Source organism: Ovis aries, chromosome 3 (genome assembly GCF_016772045.2).
Source record: "Ovis aries strain OAR_USU_Benz2616 breed Rambouillet chromosome 3, ARS-UI_Ramb_v3.0, whole genome shotgun sequence".
Lineage (NCBI taxonomy): Eukaryota > Metazoa > Chordata > Mammalia > Artiodactyla > Bovidae > Ovis > Ovis aries.
Genome location: NC_056056.1, coordinates 136,113,236 through 136,139,168, shown reverse-complemented (window position 1 = coordinate 136,139,168; position 25,933 = coordinate 136,113,236). Strand labels below are relative to the sequence as shown.

General features: G+C 38.6%; 1 protein-coding gene across 8 annotated transcripts in view; it reads right to left on the bottom strand.

The window, feature by feature from the left end:
* Nucleotides 1-25,933, bottom strand: part of LIMA1 (LIM domain and actin binding 1) — an 89,964-nt gene that overhangs the window by 10,138 nt on the left and 53,893 nt on the right. For 2 of the 8 annotated variants that reach the window (XM_012174310.5, XM_012174309.3), the window contains exons 4-9: nt 24,630-25,094; nt 11,464-11,548; nt 10,569-10,717; nt 7,663-7,770; nt 2,973-3,057; nt 1,359-1,471 (exon numbers count right to left, since the gene is read on the bottom strand). In XM_012174310.5, the coding sequence (XP_012029700.1) occupies nt 1,359-1,471; nt 2,973-3,057; nt 7,663-7,770; nt 10,569-10,717; nt 11,464-11,548; nt 24,630-25,094 (1,005 nt within the window). Of the gene's footprint in view, nt 1-1,358; nt 1,472-2,972; nt 3,058-7,662; nt 7,771-8,214; nt 8,235-10,568; nt 10,718-11,463; nt 11,549-24,629; nt 25,095-25,933 lie in introns of those variants that run through there. The other 6 variants (XM_060412609.1, XM_012174311.3, XM_060412611.1 and 3 more) reach the window with 4 other exon arrangements.

The following is a 25,933-nucleotide window of genomic DNA, read 5'->3' as shown; positions in this document are numbered from 1 at the left end:
AATTAACCCTGTGGCGTTTGCTACTTTGTTGGCCTCCAGATACTGGAAGAAAGAAAAGTGCCGAGGGCAGCATGAGCAGAGCTTGGAGGCCAGAAGACAGGGTCACGCTAAGGACATGCAGTTCCCATCACAGCTCAGTTCTTTCTTCCTAGTTCACTTGCTTTCTCGTGTTCCTTTCTTCATTTTTTGCTCCTTTCAATAAATCTTACTCTCCTCATGTCTCTGCTTCCTTTAAAATCTTATGTTTACCGTCTTCCCCCGCCCCACCCTCTTTTTCCATCTAACCTTTAAATCCTGGATTCTCCTTACCTCCCTTTGTTTCAAACCCACACCTGTGTCTTCCTCTCTTCATCCTTTCTGTGCACTAGAACTTTCATCAAGAGACCAATCATGCCCACAGTTGAGAGACAGAAACATGGCAGACGCGTGCATGAAGTCGAGGCAGTGCACAAATCGCCTTGAAACGAATTCTACCCACTGAGTTTCTCTCAAATGTTAAAGCCTCTGAAACAAACCTTGGCTACTTAAGCACAGGAGGAAGACACTAAAGAAGTGTAGGTATGTTTGGTTACTAATGCAAGTGGGTAAATCAGCATGGCATTAGCAAAGCATTCAATTAAAACAAGTTAGGAGAACAGCCTAAAAGAGAGGCTGGATATGTATTTTTTTACCTTTGTTTATTTTTACGGGAATATTTACTTGTTCATAGAAAGGGAAAAGACTGCTTTTAAAAATTAGTGAATAAAAGGAGACCATAGATTGAGTAGCCTAGTAAAATTTTCCTAGGGTACAAACATTTTGCATATTCCTTAATATCTAGTATTATAACCAAGTGTAAATGTTACTTGAATGCCCATTTGTAGAGCAAATGGACTGGCCAAACCCTGCTGAAATGTACACATTCTTTCTTTAAATGCACTGACTACCAATCATGTTATGGTTAAGTTTTTCAGACCAGGGAGCCGCTATCTTTAAGCTAACATTGTACATTCCCATCCAATGGGCTGATTTTAATTTAACAGATTTTTTGTATTGCTCATTTTATAGGTTTTTACTCACTCATAGATTTATGAATTTGGACTTAACAAGAAAATAAATCGGGTTATTTTCTTTCACTTTGGGTTTTCTTTCAAGAGCTTTCCAGATTCCAGACAGAGAGCCTCATCACGCCTGGCTCAAATGCCTAAGAAAAAGTGGCAAGATTTTCAAGAAAAGTGACTGGTTCAAATGTGCTCTTATTTGGCATTTTCGTCCCCTGGAAAGCCAAAACAGGTTACAACGAACACAATGATAAAGGGTGCAATGAGCCTTACTAGTAAACCAGTGTCTACAGGCTCCAAGAGAAATCACCATCATACCTTCACTGCTTTGGGAGGAGAACTTTCAGAAAGGCTGGAGGCTCTGGCATCTGGACTTAGTGGCTTGGGATGCACAGGCTGCTGGACCTCACTCTTGACCTGGGAGTTACCTGCTTGAGTTATAGAAGGAAGACATTTTATGGTATCTCAAGAGAAGTATCAGAAAAGGTTCTTCCCCAAAGCCAAGTTTAGGCACCTCCACTATCAACATGTCCTTTCAACATCAGGAAAAACACTGCTTTTCCATTGAAGAATATTCTAATACTAAAAGCTATGCTGTTAGATTCTCTCATAAATTGGGGTGTCAACACAGAGGGTTTCTCATCCTTTCCCACACGCAGCTGAATGCAAACCACCCTACTGAAGGAAACTTCTGCCCTGTAGCATTTGTCATTTTTAAAGGCTGCTTGTAGACTTTGCTGGCTTTTTGGCAGTTAGCACTCCCAATAACTCCTTCTGGGGTGTTCCAACTGAACTTGGGAAAATGGGGGAATGTGTGGGCAGAAATTTCAAAACACATGCTCATGTATATGTGTGTATATAATTTGATACCATCTTCTTGGTCAATCCTACAGCAAATATCCATGGATGAAGATTATGGAAAAAGGCTCCATAAAATTTTTTTCATAGTCATTGACGTGTCACTTACATAAGTTAATTTCCTGCCAGTATATTCATTGTGTGGAAAACTCAGAAGAGGCACAGAGAAGTCATTCACGCAGTTACTAAGGAACCATAAAAGAATTCCCTAAAATCTAGAGTTATGTCAACAAAGTATTCAAAGATTAAGGCTTACTTTTCAAAAAAATGTTTTGCAAACCTAGTCAAAACTCAGAAAAATTTCTAGTCCAAGCAAAATGATTGCAAATGGAATGTTCTTGGATTCAAGCAGCAAGAGTTTTTCTGAAATTTTAAGGCAGGGTTTACTAGAGATCTGTTTAGCTAATACTTCTGCTTCTTGCTGAGTTTTCAATGTTTGGTGAGTTATTAACATGAGGAAAAGCTAGAAATCTATATATATTAAAAAACTAATACACTGAACCTCAGAATCAAAAGTGGACACAGTAAATTAAAAAACAAAGATTTCTGTCTTTGGGAAAAGAGGCTCAAAATGATTCCAAAGTAGGATGAAAAGGTGATCAAATTCAGCACCAAAAGGAAAGATTTAGCCAGAGGGCAGATTATAGTACATATTTATATAGATATAATAAGAAAAGGGTATTTTTAAAAGGTTACTCAAATATCAATTCTTATCCCCTGTAAATAAATAAAGCCCTTTTGGGCCAAACTTCTATTAAAATGAAACTTCAAAATTATAGTTTTTACAGCATTAACTCTGAAAAGGTTTGGTACAAAAGACAGGGTAAGTTCAATGAGAGAAGCATCAAAAATATTCAGTTTGCCACAAGGTAATCATATTTCATTGAATTTAACATCTCTCTTTGCCATGGGATTTGTGAAAGGTACCCAGTCACCAGTCCTTAAAACCAAGTGAAAGATCTAATCAGCTGGATTACTGGATTTAATATGTTACATATTCTCAGAGCTGACAGAACTGGGGACAAGCCCCCCCCCCCCCGCCCCCAAACTGGGGCAAGAGAACAAGACCCTCACCCTCCAGACCTAAGAACAAACACGTACGGGAATCATCTTCAGCAAGGGTGGAATGGGTTGCCAGGCTATTCTCAGATGCAGAAACCTACAAAAAAAGACGGGGGGATTAAGAATCACATTAAAAATAAAAGAGCAAACTGCTGTTAATGCCATAAAAACCTGCTGACTCCAGTCAGTCACCGGCTGCCTAAGGGGAAATAACGGGCCCCAGAACAGCTGAGCATTTAAACAAGAGGCAGCAAAATGTCTTTTACGAGGATATTAACATGCCTCTCAATTACAGAGTTACATGAATAACAGACTGCAAGCAACTGCCGAAAGTGTGCATTATCTTCCTTTATAAAAGAACTTCTAAATATATCTTTCTACTCTCAAAAAAAAAAAAAAAAAAAAAGGAGGGAAAGTGGGTTGTGAAACAAAACCTTCTATCAGGGAGGGCAAAGCTCCTCACCAAAACCCACAACTCCTATAACTGTAACTCACTCCAAGGCAAGATAAAGTCTTTACATACAGGAACTATTATTCTTTCATTTTCCTAACTCCTTATTTCCCAACCAAATACATTCTGCAGAAAAAAGCTTGCTAGTACAGAAGACCTTCTGATAGCTATAAAACAAATTTATCTATAACCACCTTTTGGTATTATCTTCAAGGTTAGTTTCCCTTGTTTAATTCCAGTCTCAAAATGGGGGTGTTTAACAAGATGGCAGATCTTAGGTGTAGGTGATTACTTTTCCCATTAGCCATCAAATGTAAATAAAAGAACTTTCTACCAGCTCACTCCTCCGTTCTCTTGTCCCCTAGTCCTTCAGTATATCTTGCTCCACATTCAAAATCATGAAGGGTCATCAAATGATCCAACATGCACTCTTCATGGAATATTCTTTCATTCAGATGCCAGGGATTTTATGGGTGATGCTGAGTGTTTATATCAGGATGTCTAATGTACTGAATAAATTTACAATGGAGATTAAGTTGTTAGCTGACTGCACGTGAATTTCAGCATGGTCAGTTTTTTCCCCTTTATTCTCTTTTCATTACAGGAGTTCTGACATGGTATAAAACAAACCAGTATAATAATAGTTAACACTGATGAAATGTTTACGATGTTCCAGGTATTGGAATGACTACTTTAAAGGTGTTATTTCATTTAATGATATGAAATAAATTTTCTGAAAGTAGTGCATGGCCACAAAAAGCTCTTCAATTCTTGCTTAATTAGTAGGGGCATCCATCCCAAGAAGTCCTTTTCTCACCTCCAATTTGGACACCTTGAACCTGCAGGGTAAGCTTAATAACAATCATGACATCACTGCACATACCTAACTAGATGACTTCACTACAGGAACAGCCAGGAGACAGCATGTGAGGTTTTGCTCAAACATTTCATTAAAGAAAAGTACAAATTCATTCACAAAAGGAGAAAGGGAAAACCAATACCTTGACAAAATTCTCTATTTCAGGCAACTTGACCCTGGCATTAATGTCCTTTTATAACAAACCGAAGTTCAAATAGCTCTTAGGTATTGGTTAACGAAAGCTAGGCAGCCAGCCAAAAGGATAGCTGAGGCTCTGAAAAATTTTACAAATTTTAAAGCATCCAAAGGTTCATGAACCGAAGATTATATGTTTGAAGGCTATGTACTATCTTTATTTCTTCTATTCCCCACCTACTCCCCAACTTGTGATTCAGTTGCACTGATGCCCTTTTAGACTGTAATTAAAATGCTCTGATCCTCCAGTTCAGCTCAGAGTTCCAGTTGCAAATCAAGAAGACAACTAAGAAAGAAACATGCAATTAGAAATAGGGACAACTCAAGTACGATTATCCAGATGATTATTTTTCAAGTTATGCTCCAAGAACAGATGGAAGGATTTCAATGCAGGATTTCATTTCTTAAATGTCTTTTTTTAGACTATATAAGAAAACTTTTTGTAAGACATAATCTCACACTTAAAAAATGGGAAAACCAGGCAGACTGATGTGAGAACTCACTAGAAACATTACATGAGACACGGAAGTAGTGCCTCAGCCCACTGTTGTAAGGATGTTTTGTAATTTGATTATTTTATGATTACGAAAAGTATTTTGTCTGACTATTTCAAGATATATTTGAGATACGGTTTTATAAAATAAAATGATTCAATTTTATAAAATAAAAACTCCTAAATTTTTTCCTGTTCTATTCTTTGAGTCCATAAAGAAGGTAGAGTGCCAAAGAACTGATGCTTTTGAACTGTGGTGCTGACTCTTGAGAGTCCCTTGGACAGCAAGGAGATCAAACCAGTGAATCTTGGAGGAAATCAACCCTGAATACGCACTGGAAGAACTGATGCTGAAGTTGAAGTTCCAATACTTTGGCTACCTGATGCAAAGAGCCGACTCACTGGAAAAGACCCTGATGCTAGGAAAGATCGAAGGCATAAGCAGAAGAGGGTAACAGAGGATGAGATGGCTGATTATCAATGTAATGGACATGAACTTGGGCAAATTCTGGGAGATGGTGACAGGGAAGCCTGGTGTGCAGCAGTCCATGGGGTTGTAGTCTTGGAGACTGCACAACAATTCCTTAAGTGAAATTTTGTGGCCATTAATCTGAGACCATTTTTCTGTATTCTTACTTTGGTCCAAGTATGTAGTATATCTCATGAGTTCCTGTTGGTATGCTGTCAATGTGTGTGTGTTAGTTGCTCAGTCATGTCTGACTCTTTGTGACCCCATGGATTACAGCCAGCCGGCTCCTCTATCCAATGCTGTCAAAACATCTATTTTAAAGACTTATAGTCAAATAAGTTTGAGAACTATTGCTCTTAACCCATTTTAATCATCTCTTCACCTTTTGTAGAATGGCCTCAAGGGTGTCAAAACGTGTAACAGAAACAATGATTATATGCCTATTAATCAATGTAATAGATTTGAAAGCTTTTTTCCTCATCTAACTTAACACTTGATCATCATATTGAATGAAAGACCAAAGACGCTGGGTAGTGGATTGTCAGAGAAAATGACAGTTTCACCTTACATTTATCTTGTTGCTTATTCCAGCTAAGCCGTGCATCTAACAACAAACGCATAAAACCTGATTTGCTTAAAATCTCCCCATGGCTTTCCTCTGCTGCAGGACTACACCCATACTTTTAAGGGATTTTCAAGACCAGCCCTGACTGTCTTCCTGCATCTGTCTCTCGCCTTTGCCTATATGTACTTTATGCTCTTGGTTGGGTTCTCTGGTTTCCAAATCTCTGTTGTGTCTGCCTGGAATACACTTGTTTTTTATAGTCAACTTTCCCCTTATTCACTTGGCCTATTTCCACACATCCTTCAAGATCTAGCTCAGATATCACCTTCTTGAGAAAGTCAGGGTAAGTGTCCTTATTCCAAGATTCCATGGTCGCACATAGCCTTTTCATAACACTTGTTTTGCTGTTTTATGATCACCAACTTGTTACGCATCTCCCTCCTACTCTGTTAGCTTCCTTGCAGGTAAACTATTCCACATGGAATGGTTTGTTCACATTTAGTTGTTGAGCTCTAACAACTTTAATGGCAGAAAGTGAAGAGGAACTAAAGAGCCTCTTGATGAAGGTGAAAGAGGAGAGTGAAAAAGCTGGCTTAAAACTCAAAATTCAAAAAATAAAGATCATGGCATCCAGTCCTATCACTTCATGGCAAACAGATGGGGAAAAAGTGGAAACAGTGTCAGATTTCATTTTCGTGGGCTCCAAAATCACTGCAGACAGTGACTGCAGCCATGGAATTAAAAGATGCTTGCTCCTTGGAAGGAAAGCTATGACAAACCTAGACAGCATATTAAAAAGCAGACATCACTTTGGTGACAAAGGTCCATATAGCCAAAGCTATGGTTTTTCCAGTTGTTATGTACGGATGTGAGAACTGGACCATAAAGAAGGCTGATAGCAGAATAATTGATGCTTTTGAACTGTGGTGCTGGAGAAGACTCTTGAGAGTCCCTTGGACAGCAAGATCAAACCAGCCAATCCTAAAGGAAATCAATCCTGAATATTCATTGGAAGGACTGATGCTGAAGCTGAAGCTCTAAATACTTTGGTTACCTGATGTGAAGAACTGACTCATTGGAAAAGATCCTGATGCTGGGAAAGACTGAGGGCAAGAGGAGAAGTGGGTGACAGAGGATGAGATGGCTGGATGGCATCACCGACTCAATGGACATGAGTTTGAGCAAACTCCAGGAGATGGTGAAGGCAGGGAAGACTGGCATGCTACAGTTCATGGGGTCACAAAGAGTCAGACACGACTTAGTGACTGAAGAACAAGTTGTTAAGTTCAGCATTGCCTGTGCTTAGCGTAGTGCCTAGCTTTCAAAATACTCTGAACTGAAAGAACGACATTTTCTTACATAAAATGTGTTAAATTAATAATATACAAATAACTTTGAAGATGATATCTCTATTCAAAACAGGTTTTTTAAAAAAATCACTTAAGCATTTGCTGAGCAAAAGAATTTTCCATTGAAGGTTCATTATTTGGTCAGCTATAAGTTGCACAGTTCCCCAACCAAAATTATGTGACCTGCAAAAAAGACAATCTGTCCTGGCAGCTGTTAGCAAATTCCCAGACACTCTACCGCCTAGAGTTGTTTCTAATTTTAAGCAACTAATTTAGAACACATGCTTCCCTGGCAAATGGACATCAGGCTTTTCAACCCACCTTTTCTCCGTCTGGATAGGAGATGCAGACCTCAGGACCTGGGGGCACATTCTCCTTTTGCTCCAATTTATGAGTTTTGATTTCACCACCACTGGCTCTCAACTCATTCTACAAAATAAAAATAGTCTGTGAATTTTTTTAAAAAAGTCTCACAATTCTCTTCATAGCCATCTATTAAATAAACTTGGAATGCTAAGAAAGAAATTCTTTTCCAAGGCTTCAAGTCAAATCAACCCCCTAACTCTCAGAAGCAAAACCCATTGACTTGTGAAATGACAAAAGCAGCTTTGTGGACACACACACCTCAGAGTTAAATATTTATACAACTAGTCCAAAACCTGATGCTCATTAGAACATAGACACATCAACACAGACACACACACCAACCCTCCCCCCTCCCACCCTGCTGCCCAGCATACAATATTCCCGTGATTCGCTCTTCTAGCAGCACAGCTTGTGGGAATGCAAAGCTGGTGAGTTTTATCAGAAAAGACCATTCTGGAGCAGGGGAAAGGAGGTGCCAAGTGCCAATAATTAAGAAAAGATACTGACCATATATATAAATGCCCGGCCTGGAAAGAAAGACAGGGATGATGCATATATATAAGAATTGAAATTATACTTAATGATACCGTAAAATAGCCTTTTGTTGTGAGACTTTCAAAAACATATTTTGGTGGTTTTTTTTTTTTTGCATAAAATTCATATAGTCTACTAAAGACATACCTTATTCTAGTTCTCATAATACAGCTTCAACATAAAAAAGCAGACGTGAGTCAGAAGGAGTGAGCATAATCATATTTGTTTTCCTTGCAAAGAACACTTGGGGCAAAATATTAAAATCAACTTTACTACTAGATCCAAAATCAATACAGAGGTAGATGAATATGGATATTTCCTACCTTTAGCCTACTAGTAATCTAATACCTTTCTTGTTCTTTGTGATTCTTCAGGTATAGGGAGAAAACAATCCATTTATGGCCACAGGGCCAATGAATGGAGTGTCCGTGGGAGTGACTGTCTCAGGTGTGGAATTCCAGATTAAGGCCCCCAGCTCTGGCAGCCAACACTGCAGAACCAACCGTACAACAACTGGAAACTTATTTCTGATCTTGCCTCAAAGCCCAGCCCCCCAGCATCAAGAGTGTGTGCCTTGCTACAACCATGCTCCTCCCTGTAGCGGCCTGAGAAATTCTTTTGGGATGAGATAAAATATGCTTTTTACAAGAATTCCTTAAGGCTTTTCAACTCTTAAAATTTACAGAGCAGGAGAACCGCAATGTAGAAACTCTCATTAGGAGTTGAAAAAACAGTTACCAAACAGGTTTTTCCACTTAGAAAGTCACCTGGTCGGAATGTTTATAGCAGGAGGTCACTGAGAAGCAGCAAAATCCTGCAACAAGAGGGAATTAAGCTCCACACATCATGTTTGCTGTATTTCCTGACCTGCCTTTGAATAGAAGTCTACATTTGCTTATTTTTTCACACTCCCAATGAATAACAAGCCTGTGATGGTCTACTTCACTACTTATTTACACACATTATCTCTTCTTAAAACTATAGTGAAAAATCAAGATGAGATTATTCACTGCGCAGAGACTTGGTCTACCAATAAATACTACTGGAAAAGGCATATACTTCATCCTGTGGGGGAAAGAAGGGTCAATTCCGAGAATACACAATGTAATTTCTAACAGACACTGGTTCAGTCTGCTTGGGAACAAATAAAAGCTAATACTATTCTTCAAATTTTATTGTAAAATAATAATCAAGAGATTAATAATTTGTCATTTGAAATCTAAAAAGGAAGAGATGTTTAAAAGAACAAATGTATGTGTACATGTGTATATATGCGTGTGTACTTATGAATAAATGGCATTTAAAAGGTAACTTCACATAAGCGGTTCTGTTGTGTCCTCCTGCCAGTTAAACCTAGGAAAGTGTAACATGGAAAGATCCTCCGTTGTATTAGAACACCACGTTTTTGTGCTTACAGAGTACCTCACCCTCCTATCATTTTTCCCTCTTTTTCTTATCCACTATTCTATTTCTTTAGAAAAGTATTACATCCTAGGAATTAAATATTAAGTAGATTATATCTTGTATGATTTCATTTACGTGAAAGGTCCAGAACAAGAAAATCCGTAAAAACAGACAGTGGATTAGGGGTTGCTAGGGGATAAGGAAAGTGTAGAATTGGGAGTCACTGAACAAGGATGGGTTTCTTTTGGTGGTGATGGAGAAGTTTTAGAGTTAGACAGTGGTGACGATTGCACAACCTTGGGAATATATTAAAAGTCACTGAATTGCATATTTTAAAATGGTGATTTTTATGTCAGGTGAATTATATATGAATAAAAATTGCAGAAAGCTGTCCCATCCCACGTTAATATTGAATATATTCAATATTTCTCTCCAGTGTTCTCCCTTTCTTCTCTCAAAGACAAAAATAAGTGTTTATATTAAAACTAATGAAATACTACTTTTTTTTTTTTTTTTTTTGGCCACTATGCAGCTTGTAGGATCTTAGTTCCTGGACCAGGGATTGAACCTGGGTCCTTGGCAGTGAAAGCACTGAGTCTAACCACTGAACTGCTAGGGAATTCCCCAAACACTACTTCTTTAACAACAAGATTAAGAAGAGACAGGAAAATTCTCAGTGGTATTACTGATGGTAACATCACCAAAGAAAAGGTGGGTGGGATAAGGCCTAGGAAAACAAAGTCAGAATTAGAACATGGTAAGGATTACAAATGAAGCTAGGGTAGGATTTATGTGAAGAGAGAATGGCTGGACCCCAGGAAGGAGCCAGGGCTCACAGGTCAGGGTGTGGGAGACATTTCTAGTTCCCATGGTCGTGACCATTTGCTAGATGAGTGAATGAATGAATCATGCCGAACACATACTGTATAGCTCGCAGAACTGCTTTGCTTGGACACAGCTGCCTGGTACTTGGCCATTCGATCCTTTATGGAGGTTTCTGACAGGCGTGGGAATTCTAGATTTCGCCTACTCTCTTTTTTCTCTGAGTTGAGTGCTGAAGACGACAGCTGACCTGCAAGCATGCAAACAATATGTTTTAATAAAAGATAAAGGTGATTTGAATGATTTCAAGATTCTAAATTTTAGGCTATTGTAGAATCAACCTACTCTATTAAGAATACAAAGAAGGAAATCAGGATTATAACTGTTATTTACAAGGCAACACTCACTCACTTGGTGCCAACATTAAGAGGAGACTGCTTACCATTATTGAGCGTTACATATTTTTAAATTTTGGCTTTATTTAACATGTAAAAAAATTAGATCACAATGTCATTTTACTTTGTATTTCTTTGATTCCTAGGAGGTTGATGGTTTTCCTATATTAATTGATTTTATTTTTTCTTTTGTGAAGTGCCTGTATATGCCCCCTTCAGAACATAATAATTCCTCTCTCAAGGTGTTATGTTAGCATCAGCAATATAGGATAATCAGCAGTCTTGAGGGGATAATGTCCATCCATGGAAGCCCTCAAGTCCTAGACAACCATGGAGCCAAAACTGTTGGTAATGATGCTTCCCTTACAATCCTGCAAAAGGACCCTCTGGTTAACACAGGTTACCACTGACAAAGATGAATCAAAAACACAAGAGAAGCTATTTGGAGAGAGCAATCAGATTTGGGAATGACTTGCATATAACAGCCTTCCTTTTAATTCGTATCACTCTTCCTTTAAAAGCATCAGCTTTGAGGTCAAAGGGTATTGCTACTAATGAGTACTTCCTAGAAAACTTTCCACACGTGGAACTCTCTGCTTACCTGGGCTTATTTCCAAGTCATCCAGAGAATAGCTATTTTCAGACATCTTCCTTCCACCTGCACTTCGGTTTTGGCCCCGAGGAATCTTTTTGAAAAACAAAAACCACCAATAAGTTTTGCAGCAAGGATGGGAATTTTTTTTTTTTTTTTTGAGGATGGGAAATCTTGATGCAATGCTCAAAATGGAGGCCTGCAAATCTCCTTTAGAAGTAAAATACAGAAGAGATTGGATTTTATATTAGTTTTTATATACCACAGAATGTGTTTTTAGTGTTATAAATATCAAGCACCACATATTCACAGGTGCCCAGGGGAAAATAAGTAACTCTATATAGGTAATGCATTCTGCAAAAGATTCCTGCCTAACCACCTTAACCAGAAAGCCTCAGAATTTAACAGTCATTGGAATGGAATCCTCATGTCTCAGATGAAAATGACATATCTCTCCAAACTGTCAAGTCCTGATGGCAGTATCTGTGGTTGGCTTTCTCTATCCCAGTTTATCCCTGTTCTTGCTGACTGGTTCATGTCTTCATCCTTTTTTTCCTGGACTACTGTGTGACCTTTCTAACTGGTTCCTCTGCCTTCCAATGAAGTATTTATGATGCTGCCATTATCCCAAGTAAAACAAAATAATTATCCCCAAACATAAATCTATGTTATTCTCTTATTCAAAATTCTTTAAGGATTCCTAATTACTCTGTGAATTAAATCTAAAGTGCTTAGTTTGTCAGAGATCAGTTCTAGATCTGATCCCTTCTTACCCTCTGGGTATTCTCTTCCTCACCCTTTACTCTCTAGGAAAAGCAAATTGCTGGGAGGTCCCTGATATGGTAAATGAGTTCCCTCCACCAGGATTATGCTTATCCTTCCATTGTCCAGCAATGCCTGTTCCTTCAAGACTCGGTGTAAGCTAAGCCAGTGGTCCCCAACCTTTTTGGGACCAGGGACTGATTTCATGGAAGACAATTTTTCCATGGACTAGGGGTTGGGGGAGATGGTTTCAGGATGATTCAAGCGCATTACATTTATTGTGTACCTTATTTCTAATCTACTGTTGCCACTGATCTGATAAGTCCACAGCCCAGAGGTTGGTAACCCCTGAGCTGAGCAAATTCCCTCTGATCTGATACCTCTCCTCCATAAATCTAAGTAGCCCTTCCTCTGTTCTCAAGGACATGGTCACACTCCCATCACAATGCTTATCAAATTGTTGTGCATTCCTATACTGGACTGGAAGCTTATTGAGGGCACAGACAAGATTTTATTTTTTAAATAGAAAAGTGAAAGGTACAGATCTTTTTAAAAATAAAGTATTCCTATGAGTCCCATAAATTACTACATTTATATCTCTCATACTTAGGATAGGTCTATAAAGAAAATTCCAAATTATACTTTTAAGGCTGGAAAAGTAACTCAAGAGAAAGCCTGACTGTCAAAGGATGTTCCTAAACATAATACACAGAGAGTATGTTATGTTTATTCAGCTTGCAATGAGAGCCTTCAAGCAGATTCCTATCATTGAAATCTCAATTTATTTCCAGATAATTTGATGTGGGAAAGATGTCTGAAATCCAATATGACAGGAGACAAGAGTAAAACATTTAGCATCCTTCTGAATTCAACGTTAGTAAATAATTAAACCTTTAAGTTCAATGGGCTAATCAAACAAATACAGGTTAAGACAGTGGACTATCCCTTTTTTAAGTCCCCCTGCTCCCCCTTGGTGGAGAAGGCAATGGCACCCCACTCAGTACTCTTGCCTGGAGAATCCCATGGACGGAGGAGCCTGGTGGGCTGCAGTCCATGGGGTCGTTAAGAGTCGGGCACGACTGAGTGACTTTGCTTTCACTTTTCACTTTCATGCATTGGAGAAGGAAATGGCAACCCACTCCAGTGTTCTTGCCTGGAGACTCCCAGGGACGAGGGAGCCTGGTGGGCTGCAGTCTATGGGGTCGCACAGGGTCAGACACAACTGAAGCGACTTAGCAGCAGCTGCAGCTCCCCTTGGAGATAGGAAATATGCCATGTCAGAAATCAGAGCCAAGGATTTGGTTTGCTTATGTCCTACCAAGACTATCTCTTCTTGGGACTTCCATAGGGGTCCAGTGGTTAAGAATCCGCCTACCAATGCAGGGGACATGGGTTCGATTCCTGGTCTGAGAAGATCCCACATACCATGAAACAACTAAGCCTCGCGAACCACAACGACTGAGCTCACATGCCTAGAACCTGTGCTCTGCAACAAGAGAAGCCAGCATGTGGCAAGGAAGAGTAGCGTCCGCTTGCTGGAACTAAAGAAAGCCATGGGCAGCAACAAAGACCCAATGCAGCCAAAAATAAAATTAATTCATTATTTTAGAAAAAGAATATTGTTTCTTGCAAATTTAACATACATTTAATGTACTTCATCTCCAGTCAGCTTTGCCATGTACATTATTCGTTGAATCTATTTTTTTAAAAAAAGCAATAGCAACTCTAACCTTGCCATATCGTACTCAGGTCAGCAGCACCATCAGTCACGTCCACATGATTCCTATGATGCAAACATTCTTGTTCTGGGAGCAGCCCACCATTTGGAAATGAAGGTCATCAGCCAAAGTGAAAAGATAAGTTTGGCAGAATACCCTTCATCCACATCTTTTTGTTTTTAAAACATTTTTCATTTGCAGAGAGTTACAGTAAAGGAAATTCCAAAGATTTATTCCACAGGCTGCTGCACTGTGAGATGATCATTATAAAAACTAAAATTTTCAGAGCTCAAATAGGGAGAGAGCTTGGAAATATACTTTTAAAACAACAACAACAACAAAAAGGAACAGGTTTTGCACTCAACACTAGAGCGATATTTCAAATATTTACATTCTGTCAAAGGTAAACTTCAAGCCAATTCCAAGAGTGTGTGTTACATGTTGTAGCCTGCTAGGAGTTCAGTCTTCTGTCTGTTCTTGTAGCCATGTGGGACGTTCTGACACTAGTGTTATTGAGAGCAAGACCATTTAGAACCAGCATACATGCTGGGCTAGGTTCTTTGGTTTTAGATGCATACAATCTCCCATCTTTGCTACCTTTTTACTTAAATCTTTGGGTTAAATAAAGTAAGAGCCTTTCTCTCCCCTCACTCTCGAAAGTGAGTGAGGATGGTTTATCCTCATGAGGATATCAATACTCTGAATTATTTTCTTTCAACTACTAAAAAAGTGAATATGCAAAGTCATTTGCTATTAGAGAAAATAGAAAAACGTCCCTGGAAATCAAAGTTATATTGACAGCTGTTCTGAGGAGGAATACAACTTGGAGATAAAATGGCTTTTTAAAATTTAAAAAAAAACAAACTTTTTTTGCCCAAGCAGCATGTGGGATCTTAGTTCTCTGACCAGGGATCGAAACTGCACCCCCTGCATTGGAAGCATGGAATCTTAACCCCTGGACCACCAGGGAAGTCCAATGAGATGGCTTATAATGAGCTCCTAGGTGAAGCACTAAGCATTTCTTTCAATATCTTTCCACCTCCAAACCACTCAAAGATAAAGAATGACAAGATCTCTATATCTGAAATGAACACAGTATTACAAATCAACTACACTTAAAAATAAAAATCCAAACCCCAAGATCTCAAATGCATTTACTATTAATTTATGATCTTCACTTTACAAGTGGTCATCTGAGGTTCAGGAAGAAGGAGGAGTTTCCTCCAATATTTCTCAAGGAAAGTAAAGGAACACACACAGGAATTCTGATAGTGAAATACTCTTCTGTAACACATTTTTATAACATTTCACTCTTTTATTCACAGGCCTGCTGCTGCCTGAAGGAGCCTTAACTATCATACTCAGTTAAGAGAAGAGAGAAAAGGTAAAACACTTTTAAGACTTTCTGGAATTTCCTCAGTCTTGGCCTTACCCCACCCTACAAGTCCTCCTTCCTGTCAGGTGACTGCAATAACTCTCATTAGTGTGACCACCCCTTAAATATTTTCTTTGAATCTATAAACCAAACGCATCCACATTTACCAATAAGAAAATAAGAGTCTGGGGCTTTTAGCCAGCAGTCTGTAGAATTTGTTTTCTCTGGAGTTTTCTTTAGAAATAAAGTAAGTTAGGTCCCAAATGTCAAATAAAATGGGAACTATGCATGGAGATTATAGGGTGTAGATAAAACCTGGCCTTAAGTTCTCAAAATACTGAGAGATAAACATTTCCTTCTTCAAGAGCTCTAGTAGAAAAAAAAATAGCTCATTTAAGTAAAAGCTACACATAGAAGAAGCACTTGTCTCCAGAGGGATTTCTATACATATATATATATATATATGGGTTATTTTTTGGCCATGCCACGAAGCTTGTGGGTTCTAGTTTCCAACTAGAGTGAACATGGGCCATAGCAGTGAAAGCCTCAAACGCTAACCCCTAGACCACCAGGGAACTCCCATATTTTGTATTGCTAAGTGTTCTACAAAAATTATGTGTTTCTCTTATAATTAAAAATAAAGAAAAGGAAGGAGAGATAATACTTCATATTTATTAAATTAACATAAATAGATAAGAATGATAAAACCAAATGCTGATGAGGAACTGGTGAGGAATTGACTATGTCCTTAGATTGTGTTAGCACTGTTAAATACTATAATCTTTGATAATAAGCTAAAAATATGCAAGAAGAATGTTCAATGAATTATGTCTTTTGACCTTGGTAACACCATTCAGTAATATGGCTCCCCTACCAACTAAAAATAAAATGTTTCTGCCAAGATGTTTAGAGCTTTTTAATCAGGCTGGAAAAGAATCTAATTACTGGGGAATGATTAAAATGTATAATGAAATAACCTATTGCTGTAAAAGGATAACTACACAAACTAGGAAGGCACAAAGGAAGGTGTGTATAAAAAAGACCAAACCAAAGGTAAAGAACACAAAACAGCACACGGTACCTAAAACGATGTGAAATCTAGTTATGCAACGATAAAGGTATCACTGTGTACAACTGTGTGCACAATTGGCAAAGGTTACTCTTTCTTCCAAGATATTTGACTTTTTCTGGTTTACCCTGTGTATGATTGCTCACATGACTGACTTATATAAGAAAAACAAACCTACCAAACCCACAGCCTTCTAAGTCAAGAGTTTTAGTACAGATCTCCTACATTCCAATGTACTTCTCTTCATTGCCCTGATGTCTTTTATTCAGTAAAAAGACTATAAAAGGTAAAAAGAGGGATTTCCCTTGGTGGTCCAGTGGTTAAGAATTCACCTGGCAATGCAGGGGACACAAGTTCCAGTCCTGGTCCAGGAAGATTCCACATGCAGTGGAGCAAGAAAGCCCACGTGCCACAACGACTGAGCTGGTGTGCCTAGAGCCATGCTCTGCAACAAGACGAGCCCCTGCAATGAGGAGCACGCACAGCACAAAGAGTAGACCCTGCTCGCCGCCAACTAGACAAAGTCCCCGCGCAGCAAAGGAGACCCAGGGCAGCCAGAAAGAATAAATAAATGCAGAAAAAATTTTTAATGGAAAAAGAAGACAGATATGAGTTGAAGTCTTTGAGAAGACAGCCATTAATATGTTTTAATTTTTTCCTGGTTTCGTTGGATTTCAAAAATATGTAAGGCCAGATGTTTTTATCCCATAAATAGCTACTATAACATCCATGAAGACAGTGTTTATGGCAGAAGTGGTGGTACTACACTATTTCAGTTCTTGTTCTGACATTAAGTAGCTACATGATATTGGGTCATTTAAAAAAAATCAGTTAATTTCTCTCATGTAAGCTGTTTCCATCTGTAAAACAGGGATTTTAATACCCTAACTGCCTGAGAACAATGAGCTGAATTAAATAACCTTTTACAATCACTTATATCAATAGTTCTAGGATTTATGTCAACGATCTTGACAGGGATTGCTCACTCATTGTAACTCATCAATGAATTAGAAGGCTAGAGGAAATGATTAATCAGTTCATCTGGATACACACCTGTGTTGCTTTATCCAAAAGTGAGTCCAGTCATATAAAGAAAAGGTGATTTTGGGGGGCAAAAGGTGTCTTTCTGGCCCCTCCAAACTCTACTGTAGCCAATATTGCTTAGAGAATGTTCCAGTCCTCTGACACTACTTTTCAACAAGTTTTATTTTAATGAAACTGAATAGAAACCAGTATGTAGTTAACTGGCATGAAAGTAAGCAGAAAAGAGATGACTGGTCTCTAACTGACACATCAAGGACAGCCACTTAGGATAACAAACAGGTCAGGATTCCCTGGCTGGCACCTCTACACCTGAATCTGTCACTATCTTACCACAAAAGACCAAAGATTTATTCAGAGGTACTAATTAAGGATACATAAAATTTAATCTGTGCTTAGTAGGAGGTCTTTACAAGAAATATACTTCTAAAAAACAGAAAGAAATATACTGCTATGCATGCTAAGCTGCTTCAGTCCTGTCTGACTCTGTGTGACCCTATGGACTGTAGCCTGCCAGATTCCTCTGTCCCTGGGATTCTCCAGGCAAGGATACTGGAGTGGGTTGGCAGACCCACCTCCAAAGATCTTCCAGACCCAGTGATCAAACCTGCATCTCTTACATCTCCTGAAGTGGCAGGCAGGTTCTTTACCATTAGTGCCACTTGGGAAAGCCCGATAGAGAGGTCAATCAAAATAACACTAAGAACTTAAATTGAATGGATGAAGGGATAAAAATGATATGGTATATACACACAATGGAATACTACTCAGCCACAAAATTTTGCCATTTGCATAAACATGGATGGACTTGAAGGGTATTACGCTAAGTGAAACACATGGGATGGAGAATAAATACTGCATGATATTACTTATATGTAGTGTCTAAAAAATATAACTAGTGAATATAACAAAAAAAAGAAGCAGACACAGATATAGAGAGCAAACTAGTAGTTACTAGTGAGGAGAGGAAGGGGGAAGGAGTAATATAGGACTAGGGGAGTAAAAGGTACAAACTATTAGATTTAAAATAATATACACGGATATATTGTACCACACAGGGAATATAGCCAATATTTTATAATAACTAAAGATGGAGTATTGGCTTCCCAGGTGGCGGTGGTGGTAAAGAAGCCACTTGCCAGTGTAGGAGATATAAGAGACACAGGTTTGATCCCTGGGTCGGGAAGATGGAGAAGGGCATGGCAACCCACTCCAGTATTCTTGTCTGGAGAATCCCATGGACAGAGGAGCCTGGCAGGCTACAGTCCATTGGGTCGCAAAGAGTCAGACATGACTGAAGCAACTTAGCATGCATAAATGGAGTATAACTTTTAAAACTTGTGAATCACTATATTGTACACCTGTAGCTTATGTTGTACTTGTATTCTTTCAATTAAAAAAATGTTATATTAAAGAAACAATATAGAGGGGAGAAAAATAACATTGAGAGCAAAATCACATCTCAAAACTACATAGCTATAAACTGTAGATGAATACAACAAATTAGCAAAAAAAAATCAGTTTTAATAGGATATATGAGAAAGACAGTATTATAGAAAAACAAAGATAATCCTTGTATTTAACAAAACCAGTTACCTACATTCAAAACACAAGCAATGTATTGCCGATAAGCAAAAGATATATTCCCCTAATCTAGGGTGACTATATTAGACCCCACAGTGATATTGAGTTAGCTATTAAAATCCCTTTCCTCCCTAAACCCATTTTAAGATTATGACTTACCAATATTCAATTAATACCAATTATGAACATCCTCAGAATTGTATTCTTCTGGGAATACAATTCCAAATAATTTACTTAAGCCACTAAACCAAGCAGAAGAAAAACTTTATAAGATAACAACAAGTAGATAAGGGAACACATGCAATTATTAGCCCAGAGAGGAGAAAATAAAACATTATGGATACTTTTTACAACAATGCAGGGATTCCCTACGGACAACTACCCATTCTTTGAGAAAGCAAATATAAATTGTTTCTCTGATGTAGTTTACAGATCAGTCGGCTCTGGATAAATAGCTGATGAACAGATCAGACTTGAGTTTGGACGTCTTCTTTTCTAAAGGGTTCACTCCACTACATCAACACATAAACACTGCTATGCACTAGTTATGTAAAACTAAAAAAAACACAAGTGTCACTTCCAGGAACTTAGAAGAAGAGAAACCACAAAAATGTTGGACTGTTTGAAGAAAGATGGTTTTACTCTTACATTAAAAAGTACAACTTTTGTTGGCATTTTGATGCCAGCCATACACAAAATGCCATACCCATGGCATTTTGATGCCATACCCTTCTGATCCTGGTGATTAGAAGGGCAGAAATTATAAGGGAAGTTGAAGAGTTTAGGAGTCTAAGGAGAGAAACAGCAGAGAAGTGACAAGGTTGATGGGACATGGGAAACTTCTGTTTTAATTGAGATATTTCTATTGTAGTTGTTTAGTCTTTGTAGTATAAAACAATACAATTAATTAACTGAAAGCATTTAAGTATACCATGAATAACAGGGAAAAAGGATAAAGAGAACAATTTTTGCCCTAATGATTTTAATTTTACTTATCATCACTTTCTCTCTCTCTTTTTTTTGGGGGGTGGGGGGCTGTGGAGCATGTGGGCTCTCCAACCAGGGATCGAACCCTGGCCCCCTGCAGTGGAAGCATGGAATCTTAACCACTGGACCACCAGGGGTTTCCCCACCATTATTTTCTCATTACTACCTCCTATCCTTGGTTAGCCCCCAAAGAGCGAATGCATGAGTGTGTTTGTGTGTCCTAGAAAACAGAGATTTTTGGTGAGGAGGCATTCTATTTTCTTCTCTTCTTTTCCTTACCTAACTCCTCTCCTAGAAGAGGGAAACACTGCAAGGAAGAAGCAGTAGTCAGAATTTGTGTAGAAGAATCAAGAGATGTCCATATTCAAGCTTTATTTTCTTGCATCACAATGAATTGGTTTAACCTTGACCCAAGCAAAAGATAGGATTTTAATTAGGTTATGAAGGTAGAAATATACCTTCCAATTATTTGGTCTTTATTCTCCTATCCAAGGATTTGTGTGAAACAAATACGTTAGGAACCAAATAGAAATAAGTGAGACTTAAGGAGCCTGTCACATGCTCCTTACACTGTCTGGTCATATGAATAACTGCATCATGACCTTTGAAGATTATGAATTCAAATGTCAACATGATGATAACTGAATAACTGCTTGATCAGCTTTTTCATAAAAGGCTACCTAAAACCCAGATTCACATACACGTGCAGTTAGGGATGTGAAGCCACACTCAGTGTGCGCCGCTAGGGAGGGCTTCTCTTTCCTCAAACTGATAGGTTACACTAATCCATCCACTGCTCATTTCCAGTAGGAATTAGAACTATCATGTTTAACTAAACCACCTGACTTAAATAACCTATCTATTCACTAAAAGTAGAGGAAAAGTGATCAGTTGTCATTATTTATAAGTTGAGATCTAAGCTTCTTTTCTCCTTTTTATTAAATAAACCCTAAGAGTCAAGCATTGGGTTGACCACTGGGAGATAAAGGAAACATTACTTTGAAAGAATTATATAGACTGGGAAGTACACAAATTCACATAGACTATTAAAGAAGCATGATAAAAGTGGCCAAAGAGAAGTAAGAAATTCTACAGGATAGTCAGGAAGGTGAAGGTAATTTCATATGGGAAAAAACTGAGGTAAGTTCTCCTAGTATTAATAGACCTGATGAGTAAGATTTCAAAAGGTAGAAGTCAAGGGAAAGACATAACTAGTTTAAAATGAGGACTAATCCAGGGTTTGAGTATTAGATTAGCTGTATGTGTGTGTGTTAGTCTCTCAGTTGTGTCTGACTCTTTACAATCCCGTGGACTCTATGCCTGCCAGGCTCCTCTGTCCATGGAATTCTCCAGGCAAGCATACCGAAGTGGATTGCCATTCCCTTCTCCAGCAGATCTTCCTGATCCAGGGATCGAACCTGGGTCTCCTGCATTGTAGGCAGGTTCTTTACCATCTGAGCTTAGCTAGGAGATTGGAAAGGTGGGTTTAGATCAGACTGTGGAAGACCCAAATATTAAATATGAATTTATTTTGAGACATTAAGAGTTTCTGATCAAGGGAATAGCATAATTTACAACTATGCTTAGAAAAATAAATAGCAACAGTGTGGAGGATGAAAGGAAAGAAAAAAATGAGAAGCCAATAGGCAAGGTTGTAGCAATACCACAAGTCAAGATATAATAAGGCTAAACCATAGAACTAGATGTGGGACCTCTTGGAGAGAATGGCCCATATTGAGAGATGTGCAGACTCATTTAGATGGCTTAGTAAGTGACTAAGAAGAGGCAGGCAAAAAGAACTGATCCCAAACTTTATAGAACAGGAAATGTGGTGAATGGTGATACACTAAGAGAGGAAGATAATGGATTCTTCTTTAGTTTTCTTGAAATTGAATGCTTTAGTTCTATTCACAAAGAGGTGTGCAATCTGGCAGGCAACCACAAAATTGGAGCTAAAGCTTGGGTGAAGAATTCAAGATGAGAATCTAGTTTTGGAATCCATCTTTTGGAGTCCTGGAAAGAGAGAAGACTACACAAGGGACAGAGAAATAAAAAAGGACTGCAGAGGAGAGATCAGGCAGAAAAGCGGGCAAGAACCATCTCAGATAAAAGGGAGCAAGAGAGACTAAGAGAGACTAAGGAACTCAGGCAACTACCTTGGCCTCCTGTAAATAACTCTGATAAAAAAGATTTAGGAGATAAAGAGATTTGGATCATGTATTTCCATTATCTATGTGCTCCCTGACCCTGCTCAACTAGTTAGCTGAGATTCAGTCCAGTTCTCTAAATTCAATTATGGAGACAAAGATTCACATGATTTGTACCTAATATATTCACTTGTCTCAGAGAAGTACTAATTTTTCAGCTCTGAGGTAATCATTCTTACTTCCTCACTCTCGCTCCTGAAAAGATTGCTTAGTGTGTCTACCATATTTCTCAGAGCTTTCTTCCAAAGATCCAATTACGTGACTTCCTGATTAAAGCCTTATCCATACTAAAGCTGAAGTTATGTTAGCAATAATCATAACCTAGTTTCAAACTGATTAATCATTCCATAATCTAAAGTAGACAAAACTTCTTTTTTTACCAGTTTTATTGAAATATTAGACAAATATTTTTAAGTAATCTAGGCTGTTGCTAACATGGGGAATGATGCTTATTTAGAAGCAGGTATAAAACCAAGCACAGGGACGTCCCTGGTGGTCCAGTGGTTAAGACACTGCACTTTCACTGTAGGGGGCACAGGTTCAATCCCAGTCGAGAACTAAGATCCCACAACCCACTTGAATGTGGCCAAAAAATAGAAAACAAAAACAATGGCAGTTGTGTTTTATACTCCCTATGCAGTTCATTAAAGGACAAATGACTATATAATCAGGAAGTTTAAAAAGCTCCCCCTCGAAAGGCCTGGTCAGTCTTAGAACCCCTCCATCTTCTTAGACCCAATAGCAATCAGGCTGAATGCCAGCCTGATCTAGTAAGATCTTCCTTTATATGAGAATTTTTTTTTCTCCACTCTGACCAGCCACAAAAAGATAGGCTTGTTCTAACCCATCTTCACCAGACATTTATGAGAAAAAAGTCTCTTACCAGATCTTTACACATAATCAGCATTTTGTTTGCTGCAGTCCCAGCCATTTCCAACCTTAGGCCAGTTTTGACATGTACTAGCCTTCTGCACTGAATCTACATTGTGCTGCCATGACATCAGCCGTCCTGCCCCTAACAGGGTCTGAGAGGAGGGGACTTACAATGGTGCTTTGACACACAACAAAGCCCCTTCCTCTCTATTTAGGATTTCTGACATTTTTTCCTTCCATTTAAAATTCTTTCTCCCATTTAAGTTAAAAAAAATTTTTTTTTAAATTAAGACCATAAAGGAGAAAAGGGGAGTTGGCAGGCCTAGAGGACTCAAAATTGAGAGGGAAGAGAGTTTAAGAAAAGTCATAAAACTGCTTTGTGGTTACATCTCTTGCCAACTGGTTTATGTTAAAACTCATGCAGAGAAAAGGGTTCTAGTTTTGCAAACCTTTAAAAATTCTTTCTACATCCTCAACTGATGATCGCCAAACACTAAAGAACTTTCCTAAGGAGAAAAGAGACAGGCACTGCAAGATACAAGAAGGGATGGCTAAATCGCATCAAACATAACTGAGGAATTCTAGGATGAGTTATCTCATTTTTGCCTCAGAAGAAACACTTCCTACCATTACTTCACAAATGTAGACATTTGGACCAAATATTTAGCTGGAAAAAAAAAAGTCCACGTTCCCATCTAGATGTGATCTAGAGTAAATGATGGCTTTGCTCCCCATCAGATCTGTTTATTTCATTATAATGACTGTTATAACAAACGAACCCCATGTACAAAGCCAGATATGCAGGAAAGTATGAGAAAACTGGAAAAACTGACCAGCTCTGCGGCCCCTGGATTGTGTTATAAGTCACCAGCATATGTAACTCATTTTCTAGTTAAGTAATTCCCTCTGGGGACCTGGTCTGCACTCCACACTAAGGATCAAATTTCATTAGCAGTTGTAGGAAAATGCAACTCTGTGTATTTGCAAGTCAAAACTCCTGAAGGCTACAGCTAGTCTGGCTATTTTCATTGATTTTTCCAGGGACAGGATTTTAGCTGATAGAAAACATTTGTTGGAAGGCACAGATGAGGAAGTTAAGAGAAAGGATTCAGCTAGCAAGAAGACAACTAAGCCTCAGTCTTAATGTTAAACTCTGGCCTTTAACACTCAGCCTGCAGCTGCGTCCAGGCAGAGAGAGATTCAGCAGTAATTCCACCCCCCAAAGCTACTAATGACAAAAGGCACAGGAAGACAAATCAAAAGGCCAAGCGTAGGAAAACACATAACCCAGACGGCATCAAACTCTCTTCCTTTCTAGGTATCGACCTGAATCCCAGTGTGCACTTAATTTCATGTGAAACTGGGTCACAGACCCACAAATCTTAGCATTTCTGTAAATAATTCATCTGAGACTTTTTATTAACTACTCGTCTAACTTGAATCAAAAGACATACTGACCATATACTCGCCACCACTCAAACAGTCTAGACTAGAAAAAAAGCTTTGTTTAGTTACCTGAATTGGCCTTTTTTCAAGTTTTAAACCCACCCGATCCTTACCTTGGTTTGAGTTGGTTCACCTTTTTCAAACATCATCTTCAGCCTGTTCAGCGGAACATTGTATTTCTCTATTTTGTTTGCAGTTTCTGCGTTTTCACTCATTTCGGGTTTTGCTACTTCATATCTGGATTCTCCCAGACAATTTTCCATCTTTTTACTTTCTGTTGAGCGGTCTTTAAGATGCTCACTGTCTTTGATGCGGGGGTGCGGGTACTTAGTAGGAGCTTCAGGAGGCGATCTGATCTTAGGTCTGGGTTGGACTAGCTCCTCTCGGTCAGCCTGGACGTCAGAGGCAAAGCTGCCCACCACTTCAGCGGGAGGAGGGTCGCCTCTGTGCCTGACCTCTGCGCTGCTGTTTCTCACTGAGTCTGGGAGAGAGTCGGCTCCTAGCACTGGGTTCTCCCACTTCTTCCTTAACGCAGTCAGGTTCCCCCTTCTAAAATGCTGAGGGAGATTTTCAGTGTTCTAGAAGAACAAAAAGTGAATGCCAGTTATAACTTGCCTGCTGAAACCTTCAAACATGTTGTTCTTTGTAAAATGAAGGTTAAAACTCCAAGCTGCTCCTGCTCCACTGGCGTCTCCGACAGCTGTGAACAGTTACAGCCCTGCCACATGGAGAAAGCATCCACCCCGGGAGAGGGGAAGAGAGAAAAAGTCAGGAGCTAAAGCAGGAAGTGATAAAACAGGATAGCCTTATAAGGACAAAATGAGAAGAAAGGAGAGCCCAGATCTAATGATAGTTAGACTGGAGACAAGGGATTTTTTTACCCAGAGATTAATGGGGAGAACAGAAAGAAAAAACAAATTATCAGTTACTTTAAATCCTGTAAATATGTACTAATAAAATTTCATTATTACATGCCACAAAATTACGTGGTGACTCCTGCTGGGTTTTTTTCTTTTAAATGAGACAAAGATGCAGTATAGCTTACACTACACAATATCAATAATTGTGGATAGTAGCATCAAGAATTGAAACTATTTCTGGAAATTTAAAGCAACCATCAGACTTTTGCATGTATTTGCATAAGTGATATATCATCATATGTAACATAATTTACATGAAAAATTTTTATTTTTACATAATAACTGAATCCTTCCCCCCAACACACACACTGTTCTTCTCTACATGTTGGTCATGTATAAATTCTATTAGAATATTCACTATTTTCCAGACCTTTTGGATGCAAAATAGCCAGGCTTCATATGAAACTACTCCCTCTCTTGATGGAAAGACACACATCTAAGACAATTCTTTTTCACCTGGGTCAAACTGCAATTAATTGATACATATAAGACATTGA